At 67.2% G+C, this 12,047-nt stretch overlaps 1 protein-coding gene across 1 annotated transcript in view; it reads left to right on the top strand.

The window, feature by feature from the left end:
• The window catches only part of MAP3K13 (mitogen-activated protein kinase kinase kinase 13), a 50,305-nt gene that overhangs the window by 22,543 nt on the left and 15,715 nt on the right, over positions 1–12,047 (top strand). The window contains exons 3-4 of the mRNA XM_054166370.1: positions 10,331–10,926; positions 11,420–11,603. Of these exons, the coding sequence (XP_054022345.1) occupies positions 10,404–10,926; positions 11,420–11,603 (707 nt within the window). The 5' untranslated portion in view covers positions 10,331–10,403. The remainder of the gene's footprint in view (positions 1–10,330; positions 10,927–11,419; positions 11,604–12,047) is intronic.

The following is a 12,047-nucleotide window of genomic DNA, read 5'->3' as shown; positions in this document are numbered from 1 at the left end:
CGGGGCCAGCAGGAGGGCAGGAGCCGCAGGCCGGGGCCAGCAGGAGGGCAGGAGCCGCATGATGGGGGCAGCAGGAGGGCAGGAGCCGCAGGCCGGGTGCAGCCGGAGGGCAGGAGCCGCAGGATGGGTGCAGCAGGAGGGCAGGAAGCCGCAGGATGGGTGCAGCAGGAGGGCAGGAGCCGCAGGCCGGGTGCAGCCGGAGGGCAGGAGCCGCAGGATGGGTGCAGCAGGAGGGCAGGAGCCGCAGGATGGGTGCAGCCGGAGGGCAGGAGCCGCAGGATGGGGACAGCAGGAGGGCAGGAGCCGCAGGCTGGGTGCAGCAGGAGGGCAGGAGCCGCAGGATGGGGACAGCAGGAGGGCAGGAGCCGCAGGATGGGGGCAGCAGGAGGGCAGGAGCCGCAGGATGGGGGCAGCAGGAGGGCAGGAGCCGCAGGAGGGGGACAGCAGGAGGGCAGGAGCCGCAGGCTGGGGGCAGCCGGAGGGCAGGAGCCGCAGGATGGGGGCAGCCGGAGGGCAGGAGCCGCAGGATGGGTGCAGCAGGAGGGCAGGAGCCGCAGGATGGGTGCAGCCGGAGGGCAGGAGCCGCAGGATGGGGGCAGCCGGAGGGCAGGAGCCGCAGGCCGGGGGCAGCCGGAGGGCAGGAGCCGCAGGCCGGGGGCAGCCGGAGGGCAGGAGCCGCAGGCCGGGGGCAGCCGGAGGGCAGGAGCCGCAGGCCGGGTGCAGCCGGAGGGCAGGAGCCGCAGGCCGGGGGCAGCAGGAGGGCAGGAGCCGCAGGCCGGGTGCAGCAGGAGGGCAGGAGCCGCAGGATGGGTGCCGCAGGAGGGCAGGAGCCGCAGGCCGGGGGCAGCAGGAGGGCAGGAGCCGCAGGTGGGGGCAGCAGGAGGGCAGGAGCCGCAGGATGGGGGCAGCAGGAGGGCAGGAGCCGCAGGAGGGGGGCAGCAGGAGGGCAGGAGCCGCAGGATGGGGGCAGCCGGAGGGCAGGAGCCGCAGGCCGGGGCAGCAGGAGGGCAGGAGCCGCAGGCCGGGGCAGCAGGAGGGCAGGAGCCGCAGGCCGGGGGCCAGCAGGAGGGCAGGAGCCGCCAGGCCGGGGGCAGCAGGAGGGCAGGAGCCGCAGGCAGGGGCAGCAGAGGGCAGGAGCCGCAGGATGGGTGCAGCGGAGGGCAGGAGCCGCAGGATGGGTGCAGCAGGAGGGCAGAGCCGCAGGCCGGGTGCAGCCGGAGGGCAGGAGCCGCAGGCCGGGGGCAGCAGGAGGGCAGGAGCCGCAGGATGGGGGCAGGCAGGAGGGCAGGATGCCGCCAGGATGGGTGCAGCAGGAGGGCAGGAGCCGCAGGATGGGGGCAGCAGGAGGGCAGGAGCCGCAGGATGGGGGCAGCAGGAGGGCAGGAGCCGCAGGATGGGTGCAGCCGGAGGGCAGGAGCCGCAGGATGGGTGCAGCCGGAGGGCAGGAGCCGCAGGCCGGGGGCAGCAGGAGGGCAGGAGCCGCAGGCCGGGGGCAGCAGGAGGGCAGGAGCCGCAGGCCGGGGGCAGCAGGAGGGCAGGAGCCGCAGGATGGGTGCCCGCAGGAGGGCAGGAGCCGCAGGATGGGTGCAGCAGGAGGGCAGGAGCCGCAGGATGGGTGCAGCAGGAGGGCAGGAGCCGCAGGCCGGGTGCAGCAGGAGGGCAGGAGCCGCAGGCCGGGGGCAGCAGGAGGGCAGGAGCCGCAGGATGGGGGCAGCAGGAGGGCAGGAGCCGCAGGATGGGGGCAGCAGGAGGGCAGGAGCCGCAGGATGGGTGCAGCAGGAGGGCAGGAGCCGCAGGCCGGGGGCAGCAGGAGGGCAGGAGCCGCAGGATGGGTGCAGCAGGAGGGCAGGAGCCGCAGGCCGGGGGCAGCAGGAGGGCAGGAGCCGCAGGCTGGGTGCAGCCGGAGGGCAGGAGCCGCAGGCCGGGGGCAGCAGGAGGGCAGGAGCCGCAGGATGGGTGCAGCAGGAGGGCAGGAGCCGCAGGCCGGGGGCAGCAGGAGGGCAGGAGCCGCAGGCTGGGTGCAGCCGGAGGGCAGGAGCCGCAGGCCGGGTGCAGCAGGAGGGCAGGAGCCGCAGGCCGGGTGCAGCAGGAGGGCAGGAGCCGCAGGCCGGGTGCAGCAGGAGGGCAGGAGCCGCAGGCCGGGGGCAGCAGGAGGGCAGGAGCCGCAGGCCGGGTGCAGCAGGAGGGCAGGAGCCGCAGGCCGGGTGCAGCAGTATGGCAGGAGCCGCAGGATGGGTGCAGCAGGAGGGCAGGAGCCGCAGGATGGGTGCAGCAGGAGGGCAGGAGCCGCAGGCCGGGTGCAGCAGGAGGGCAGGAGCCGCAGGATGGTGCAGCAGGGAGGACAGGAGCCGCAGGCCGGGGGCAGCAGGAGGGCAGGGAGCTGCAGTATGGGTGCAGCAGGAGGGCAGGAGCCGCAGGATGGGGGCAGCCGGAGGGCAGGAGCCGCAGGATGGGTGCAGCCGGAGGGGCAGGAGGCCGCAGGATGGGGGCAGCAGGAGGGCAGGAGCCGCAGGAGGGGGGCAGCAGGAGGGCAGGAGCCGCAGCCGATGGGTGCAGCAGGAGGGCAGGAGCCGCAGGCCGGTGCAGCAGGAGGGCAGAGGAGCCGCAGGCCGGGTGCAGCAGGAGGGCAGGAGCCGCAGGCCGGGGGCAGCCGGAGGGCAGGAGCCGCAGGCCGGGGGCAGCCGGAGGGCAGGAGCCGCAGGATGGGGGCAGCAGGAGGGCAGGAGCCGCAGGATGGGGGCAGCAGGAGGGCAGGAGCCGCAGGATGGGGGCAGCAGGAGGGCAGGAGCCGCAGGATGGGTGCAGCAGGAGGGCAGGAGCCGCAGGCCGGGGCAGCCGGAGGGCAGGAGCCGCAGGATGGGGGCAGCAGGAGGGCAGGAGCCGCAGGCCGGGGGCAGCTGGAGGGCAGGAGCCGCAGGCCGGGGGCAGCCGGAGGGCAGGAGCCGCAGGCCGGGGGCAGCCGGAGGGCAGGAGCCGCAGGATGGGTGCAGCAGGAGGGCAGGAGCCGCAGGATGGGGGGCAGCAGGAGGGCAGGAGCCGCAGGATGGGTGCAGCAGGAGGGCAGGAGCCGCAGGATGGGTGCAGCAGGAGGGCAGGAGCCGCAGGATGGGTGCAGCAGGAGGGCAGGAGCCGCAGGCCGGGTGCAGCAGGAGGGCAGGAGCCGCAGGATGGGTGCAGCAGGAGGGCAGGAGCCGCAGGATGGGTGCAGCCGGAGGGCAGGAGCCGCAGGATGGGTGCAGCAGTACGGCAGGAGCCGCAGGCCGGGGGCAGCCGGAGGGCAGGAGCCGCAGGATGGGTGCAGCAGGAGGGCAGGAGCCGCAGGATGGGTGCAGCAGGAGGGCAGGAGCCGCAGGATGGGTGCAGCAGGAGGGCAGGAGCCGCAGGATGGGGGCAGCAGGAGGGCAGGAGCCGCAGGCTGGGTGCAGCAGGAGGGCAGGAGCCGCAGGATGGGTGCAGCAGGAGGGCAGGAGCCGCAGGCCGGGGGCAGCAGGAGGGCGGGAGCCGCAGGATGGGTGCAGCAGGAGGGCAGGAGCCGCAGGCCGGGGGCAGCAGGAGGGCAGGAGCCGCAGGATGGGTGCAGCAGGAGGGCAGGAGCCGCAGGCCGGGGGCAGCAGGAGGGCAGGAGCCGCAGGCCGGGGGCAGCAGGAGGGCAGGAGCCGCAGGATGGGTGCAGCAGGAGGGCAGGAGCCGCAGGCCGGGTGCAGCAGGAGGGCAGGAGCCGCAGGCCGGGGGCAGCAGGAGGGCAGGAGCCGCAGGCCGGGGGCAGCAGGAGGGCAGGAGCCGCAGGATGGGGGCAGCAGGAGGGCAGGAGCCGCAGGATGGGGGCAGCAGGAGGGCAGGAGCCGCAGGATGGGGGCAGCAGGAGGGCAGGAGCCGCAGGCCGGGTGCAGCCGGAGGGCAGGAGCCGCAGGCCGGGTGCAGCAGGAGGGCAGGAGCCGCAGGCCGGGTGCAGCAGGAGGGCAGGAGCCGCAGGCCGGGTGCAGCAGGAGGGCAGGAGCCGCAGGATGGGTGCAGCAGTATGGCAGGAGCCGCAGGATGGGTGCAGCAGGAGGGCAGGAGCCGCAGGATGGGTGCAGCAGGAGGGCAGGAGCCGCAGGCCGGGTGCAGCAGGAGGGCAGGAGCCGCAGGATGGGTGCAGCAGGAGGGCAGGAGCCGCAGGCCGGGGGCAGCAGGAGGGCAGGAGCCGCAGGATGGGGGCAGCAGGAGGGCAGGAGCCGCAGGATGGTGCAGCAGGAGGGCAGGAGCCGCAGGATGGGTGCAGCAGGAGGGCAGGAGCCGCAGGATGGGTGCAGCAGGAGGGCAGGAGCCGCAGGCCGGGTGCAGCAGGAGGGCAGGAGCCGCAGGATGGGTGCAGCAGGAGGGCAGGAGCCGCAGGATGGGTGCAGCCGGAGGGCAGGAGCCGCAGGATGGGTGCAGCCGGAGGGCAGGAGCCGCAGGATGGGTGCAGCAGTACGGCAGGAGCCGCAGGCCGGGGGCAGCCGGAGGGCAGGAGCCGCAGGATGGGTGCAGCAGGAGGGCAGGAGCCGCAGGATGGGTGCAGCAGGAGGGCAGGAGCCGCAGGATGGGTGCAGCAGGAGGGCAGGAGCCGCAGGCCGGGGGCAGCAGGAGGGCAGGAGCCGCAGGATGGGTGCAGCAGGAGGGCAGGAGCCGCAGGCCGGGGGCAGCAGGAGGGCAGGAGCCGCAGGATGGGTGCAGCAGGAGGGCAGGAGCCGCAGGCCGGGGGCAGCAGGAGGGCAGGAGCCGCAGGCCGGGGGCATCAGGAGGGCAGGAGCCGCAGGCCGGGGGCAGCCGGAGGGCAGGAGCCGCAGGCCGGGGGCAGCAGGAGGGCAGGAGCCGCAGGCCGGGGGCAGCAGGAGGGCAGGAGCTGCAGGCCGGGGCCAGCAGGAGGGCAGGAGCCGCAGGCCGGGTGCAGCAGGAGGGCAGGAGCCGCAGGCCGGGGGCAGCAGGAGGGCAGGAGCCGCAGGATGGGGGCAGCAGGAGGGCAGGAGCCGCAGGATGGGTGCAGCAGGAGGGCAGGAGCCGCAGGCCGGGGGCAGCAGGAGGGCAGGAGCCGCAGGCCGGGGGCAGCAGGAGGGCAGGAGCCGCAGGATGGGGGCAGCAGGAGGGCAGGAGCCGCAGGATGGGTGCAGCAGGAGGGCAGGAGCCGCAGGATGGGTGCAGCAGGAGGGCAGGAGCCGCAGGATGGGGGCAGCAGGAGGGCAGGAGCCGCAGGCCGGGGGCAGCAGGAGGGCAGGAGCCGCAGGCCGGGGGCAGCAGGAGGGCAGGAGCCGCAGGATGGGGGCAGCAGGAGGGCAGGAGCCGCAGGATGGGGGCAGCAGGAGGGCAGGAGCCGCAGGATGGGTGCAGCAGGAGGGCAGGAGCCGCAGGATGGGTGCAGCAGGAGGGCTGCACTTCAAACGTGTTTCTGCAGCGTTTGTGGGCTCCAGACCATTCTAAGGTGTTGTCCCAAGCCAGCAGTACTGTGCACACTGGAGGGCATCCTGCTGGAGAGCAGCTCCATGGAGAAGGACCTTGGGGTGCTGCTGGGCAGCAAGCATGGACCAGCAATGTGCCCTGGTGGCCAAGAGGGCCAAGGGCAGCCTGGGGGCAGCAAGCAAAGGGAGGGTCTGCTGCCCCTCTGCTCTGCCCTGCTGAGCCCAGTGCTGGGCTCCACAGCTCAGGGGAGACAGAGAGCTGCTGGGGAGAGCCCAGGGCAGGCTGTGAGGATGAGGAAGGACTGGAACAGCTCTGCTGTGAGGAGAGGCTGAGAGCCCTGGGGGTGCTGAGTGTGGAGAGGAGAAGGCTGAGAGGGATCTGATCAATGCCTATCAATATCTGAGGGCTGGGGCTCAGGAGGCAGGGGCCAGGCTCTGGCTGGTGGTGCCCAGGGACAGGACAGGGACCAGCAGGGACAAGCTGGAGCCCAGGAGGTGCCACCTCAGCATGAGGAGAAACTTCCTTGGGGTGAGGCTGCTGGAGCCTGGAGCAGGCTGCCCAGAGAGGTTGTGGAGTCTGCTCTGGAGCCTTTCCAACCCCCCTGGATGTGTTCTGGCCGCCCTGCTCTGGGTGCCCTGCTCTGGCAGGGGCTTGGGCTGGATGCTCTCTGGAGGTCCTTTCCAATCCCCAACATTCTGTGTCTCTTCTGCTCCTGAGATGAGACACTCAGGATCTGCAGTGGTGTTACTGTGCAGGAAGGGGCATTTGCCTTGCTGTGCCTGATGGAGCTAGCAGGAGGTGACAATGAGTGCCAGGCAGGGCCTGGTGCCAGCAGTGCTGTGTGCTGGAGTCTCTGCTGGCCGGCATCAGCCAGGTAGCTCCTGCCAGCTGCTCTTTCTCGGCCCTCACTCATGGGGCAGGCAGCTGCTGCTGTTGCCTGTGTGTAGTGAAGAGCAGGAGATGCTTGCTGGGAGCCAGGGGAAGCTGTGCTGTGGGGCCCAGGTCCTCTGCCCAGAGCCAGCTGCTGGGAGGAGAGCGGGTGAGCGCTGCCCGCTCCGAGCTGGCACAGCCTCCCCAGCCTGCCAGCCCTGGCTGTGTGCTGTGGCTGCAGCTGGCTCTGCTGCTCTGCTTGCAGCACTGCTCTTTAAAGGAGAAACCTCCAGCATGGGCCATGCAAGGACCACACCTCTGCCATGTGCTCAGGCATGGAGCCAGAGCCTCCTGGTGTCCTGGGACAGGACCAGGAGCAGTGACACAAACTGGAAACCAGCAGCTGCCAGGTAAACATCAGGGGAAATTCTTCCCTTTGAGGGTGGCAGAGTCCTGGAGCAGGCTGCCCAGAGAGGTTGTGGAGTCTCCATGTCTGGAGGCATTCCAAACCCACCTGGATGTGTTCCTGTTTGATTGACTCTGTTGCAACCCCTGCCCTGGGCAGGGACACCTCCCACCAGCACAGCCTGCCCAGGCCCTCATCCAGCCTGGCCCTGAGCACCTCCAGGCAGGAGGCAGCCACAGCCTCCCTGGGCAGCCTGTGCCAGGCTCTCCCCACCCTCACTGGAAAGAATTTCTTCCTCCTCTCCAGTCTCAATCTGCCCTCCTCAAGTTTCAGTCCATTCCCTTTGTCACATCAAGCCCTTGTACAAAGTCTTCCTGAAGAAAGCTGCTTTTGTCTGGGCACACTGGGGCTGTGCCTTGGACAAATGCCTTGCTTGGAAATGGAACCACCTGCAAGGAGCTGTGATGGGCCAGAGGTGCACTGAGCCTCAGCCTTCCTTACAGACAATGAAACTGCTAGCTGCAGAGAGCATGAACTCGCCAGAGCAGCTCAGAGCAGAGGGGCTGCTCTGCAGTCTGCTTGTGCAGCAGCACTCCATGAAACCTGAGCAGCTGCAGCCTGCAGAAGACCCTCCCACACTCAGAGCCTGCAGCATTGGCTTGACTGCTACAGCAGAAGCATTGCTAGGAGAGAGCTCCACTTGGTCTGCTCTTTACTGTAGGAGTTAAGGTGGCACAGGCAGAGTCACAGCCTGGCAGGGGCTGGAAGGGAGCTTGGAGATCATCCAGTTCAACCCCCCTGCCAGAGCAGGGCACCCAGGGCAGGGCACCCAGAACACATCCAGGGGGTTGGAAAGGCTCCAGAGCAGACTCCACAACCTCCCTGGGCAGCCTGCTCCAGGCTCCAGCATCCTCACCCCAAGGAAGTTTCTCCTCATGCTGGGGTGGCACCTCCTGGGCTCCAGCTTGTCCCTGTTGGTCTCTGTCCTGTCCCTGGGCACCAGCAGCCAGAGCCTGGCCCCTGCCTCCTGACCCCCAGCCCTCAGCTATTGAGAGGCATTGATCAGATCCCTCTCAGCCTTCTCCTCTCCACACTCAAACACCCCCAGGGCTCTCAGCCTCTCCTCACATCAGAGGTGTTCCAGGCCCCAAGTCATCCTCTCATACAGATCCCAGGGAGGTGGTGGCGTCCCCATCCCTGGAGGTGTTCTAGAAACCTGTGGCTCAGGCACCTGGGGCCATGGTTTGGTGGCCAAGGTGGTGTTGGGGTACTGGGTTAGCTCAGAGGGCTTCCCCAACCCAAACCATTCTATGATCTGAGCTGTGCTCAGCCTGTGCTGAGAGGCTGCACACTGCAGGATTCAGTGCAGGAGATGCTTTCATTCCCCCACTACGTCAGCACTGATGCAGTGTGGCAGAAATGCCTTCCACCCCCAACCTGTGCATCTGGACCCCTTCAGGCAGGCTTGAGAGGAAGTTGTTTTAAAGTCAATGCTGTCATCTCGTGCTCTCAAGACAATGAGTTCATTACACCTCTGAAAAATTAGGCTGCTTATGTAAGTGCCTAAATAAGGCTGCATCATGCCAGCTTGAAAATGGTTTTGTACCTTAGGAGTGCCTCCTCTGCCCTGGAGCTGGTACAGCAGCAGGCACACTGGCAGGGCACTGTGCTTAAGGGCTTCATCTCCTGAAGAATGAAGTTTATAATCTAAGGGATTTTATCTTGTATCCAGAGAAGGGCCAGGAGGGTGCTCAGAGGTCTGGCAGCCCTGCCTGGCAGGGGAGGCTGAGAGAACTGGGGGTGTGCAGCTGGAGAGGAGAAGGCTGAGGGGAGACCTCATTACCATGGCCCAGGGCACAGAGGGAGGCTGCCAGGAGGATGGAGGATGGCCAAGGAGTGCCAGGAGGGGCCAGGGGGTGCTGGGGCCAGGTCACTGCTGGGGAGACTGCCAGGGGGCTGCAGAGGGAAATGTTCCCCATGGGCACAGTCAGACCCTGGAGTCACCTCCCAGGGGCAGCAGTGCAGTCCCCTCCCTTGGGCAGTGCTCAGCCTCAGCCTGCCAGGGGGCTGGGCCAGCTCCTTCCAGCTGCACCATCAGCTGGGCAGGTTGGGCCAGGGGAGCCCTGGGGGCACTTCCAGCCTGGCAGGATGGGACTCTGTGACCCCACTGAAGCTCTTGTGCATCCCTGCTGTGATCAGGCAGAAGTGTAGGAAGGCAGACCAGGCTCCTGGCTGCTCCTATTTGCTGCTCCTGCTGCTGGAGAGGGGCTGAAGCCTGAGGCAGGAGCTTTTCATAGCCCAGGCTGAAGGTTTGTCTCCCATTTCTGTGATGACCTTATCTTGAGAAGTTAGGGGCCTGAGCTGTTCCCTTTCCATTGGCTGTGTGTCCCTGGCCACCTCTTTCTTCCTTGCAGTGGCTGTTAGCAAAGCCTGGGATCGGTACTCCTGAGCCTGACCTGCTGAGTCCCTCCTGATAATACCATTTGTGATGCTGCCTCTCTGCTGCCTCCGGAGCTGAGAGCCAGGCTGTGCTCCGTGTCACAGGCTGGATGCTCTTCATTGCTCTGCCACAAACGTAGAGACTCTGCTCCAGCAGTGGCTCTGCCCCAGAGAAGGGCTTTGGCAGCCTGGCTCTGGAGAAAGCTGGGTGGTGGAAATGGTCTTTGAGTGGAGCACACAGCGAGAGGTGGAGGCACTGGGTTGAAGGGACACCGGCCCTGAAGCTGTATGGAGCCCACCAGGAGCTTCCTGCAGGGAGAAGGCGGAGAGCAGGGGGAGGAGATGCTCTTCAGGCTTGTGGAAGGAGGGAGGTCAGTGAGCAGGGCACTCTGTGCCTGTGAGGTGATGGTGAGGCTGACATCAGTGTTGCTCTCTGCAGCTCCCTGAGAGGAGGCTGGAGCCAGCTGGGGCTTGGTCTCTGCTCCCCAGCCTCAGGTGATGGAAGGAGAGGCACTGGCCTGGAATTGTGCCAGGGGAGGCTGAGGTTGGAGAGGAGGAGAAATGCCTTTGGTGCCAGAGGGGTCAGGGCCTGGCAGAGGCTGCCCAGGGAGGTGGTGGAGTCTCCTTCTCTGGAGCTTTTCCAAACTCACCTGGATGTGTTCTGTGTGCCCTGCCCTTGGGCTGGATGATCTCTGGAGGTCCCTTCCAACACTCAACATTGTGTGGCTCTGTGCTCCTAGTTAGGTGAGGCTGTGAGGGAGCAGCTCCAAACCATCCCATGGAGGTTTCAGGCCCCCTGCCTGCTGTTTGCAGGGTACTCTGAGCTTGTGGGCTGTGCCAGCCCCAGGAGCAGGGACTGGGCTCGGCCCATAGCTGAGCTGGGGAGCTCCTGGGGGCAGTTTCAGTCTAGCCACTGCTACAGGAACCTTGCAGAAACAGCTCTTGGCTGCAAGGTCTTTCACAGCTTTGCCCTCTAGGCTTTGGTTTAGAAGCTGTGGTGGTTGTTTCCTGGGCACCTCCAGCCCCGGCTTGCAGAGGGCACTCCGAGTGGAGCTGCTGTGGGAGCAGTTCCTGCCAGGGCTGTAATTATTTACCAGGTATCAGCAGCTGTCTGCAGCGTCTGGTTAATTTTCAGCTCGCCTCTGCCAGGGAAAATATGTAAATCAAAATGTGAAAGTTGCTCTTTTGCCTCTCCTCCAGGTCCTGGCTCCGTGTGTCACCTCTGAACCGTGCCGTGCCAGCTCCCTAAGCACCAGCCCTGCCCATCTCCTTGATGCACACCCACGGCATCATGGCCAGCACTCAGGAGCACCCGGCCTTGTCTTCCTCGCCCAGCTCCATCGGCAAACCCTGCTGTGAAGACAAGGACTTGAGCAGGTTCCACGATGAGCAGGCAGCTGCCGGCAGCCAGCCGTGCCCCGAGCTCATCGAGGAGGTGCGGGAGAGGGGCTCGCTGCAGGCGGTGCCCGCCGGCAGCCCGGAGCCGGCCGGCAGCCCGGAGCCCGCCGGCAGCCCGGTGACCGCGGCCGTGCTGAGCAGCATCAGCGAGGACTGCCGGGAGCAGTTCGCCAACAGCGTGCTGCAGCTGCGGGAGCACGACGAGCCCGAGGCCGCCGGACCGCCCGGGCCCCGCGGCGCCGGCGAGGGCGACGGCGGCGGCGCGGAGGACGTGAAGGTGCAGTTCAACAGGGCGGGCGGCGGCGGCGGCTTCCTGGAGGGGCTGTTCGGCTGCCTGCGGCCCGTCTGGAACATCATCGGCAAGGCTTACTCCACCGACTACAAGCTGCAGCAGCAAGGTGAGGGGGAGCGAGCTGCTGGGGAGGGTGCCAAGGGCAGGAACGCGGCCCGGGGCTGTCCCCAGCTCGCCAGGGGACAGCTTTTTATCCAGGGGGAAGTGTCCCACCGGTTTCTTTAGGTCCCGAATCACAGAGCCGTTCAGGTTGGAAAAGACCTTTAACCTTGAGTCTGCCCATAACCCGACTGCCATGGCCACTGAGCCACCTCCTGAAGCAGCACATCTGCAGCTTCTGGAATGCCTCCAGGGCTGGGGACTCCACCACCTCCCTGGGCAGCTTCTGCCAGTCCCTGACCACTCTGGCACCAAAGACATTTTTCCTCCTCTCCAACCTAACCCTCCCCTGGTGCAACTGAAGGCTGTTTCCCCTCATCCACCTTGAGACTGAGCAAGGGCTGTGGGAGCTGGGAGGTGCTGTCCTGGTGCCATCTGAGAGCAGAACATTTCTGTGGCCTTGAGCTTTGAGGCTGTGCCCTTCTCTTGCCTGTGCCCAGACACCTGGGAGGTGCCGTTCGAGGAGATCTCAGAGCTGCAGTGGCTGGGCAGCGGGGCACAGGGAGCTGTCTTCCTGGGCAAGTTCCGGGCAGAGGAGGTGGCCATCAAGAAAGTGAGAGACCAGAACGAGACAGACATCAAGCACCTGCGGAAGCTCAAGCACCCCAACATCATTGCCTTCAAGTAGGTGCTGGGAGAGACTCCTTAGCAGCACTCCTTCAGCTGGGGAGGAGCCCTCTGCTGGGGGACCCTGGCCAAAGTCAGTGGACAGCAGAGGTGGACATCCTTGCTCTGACCACCACTCTCACCCAGTTCTGCACTTGGAGTGCAGGCTCAGCAGGTGCCTGCTGTGAGCCCTGCAAGCCTGCAGGTGTGGCTGTTGGAGGACATCCATCCCTGCCACAGATGGGTTCCACAGAGCAGGCAGTAAGCATTGCCCTTGGCAGGAGAGCTGTTAGCAGAGCTTCGCCCAGGCAGAGAACAGATTACTCCCCTGCGCCCTGGCTGCCCCCTTTCAGAGTTGCCAACAGTCTCCTGGGGTGCGTTGGGAAGAGTGTGGCCAGAGGTCAGGGGAGCTTCTCCTCCCCTCTGCTCTGCCCTGCTGAGACCACACCCGGAGCACTGTGT

This window comes from Dryobates pubescens, chromosome 13 (genome assembly GCF_014839835.1).
Source record: "Dryobates pubescens isolate bDryPub1 chromosome 13, bDryPub1.pri, whole genome shotgun sequence".
NCBI lineage: Eukaryota > Metazoa > Chordata > Aves > Piciformes > Picidae > Dryobates > Dryobates pubescens.
Note: the sequence above shows the minus strand (reverse complement) of the source record. Positions and strands in the feature narration are given on the sequence as shown.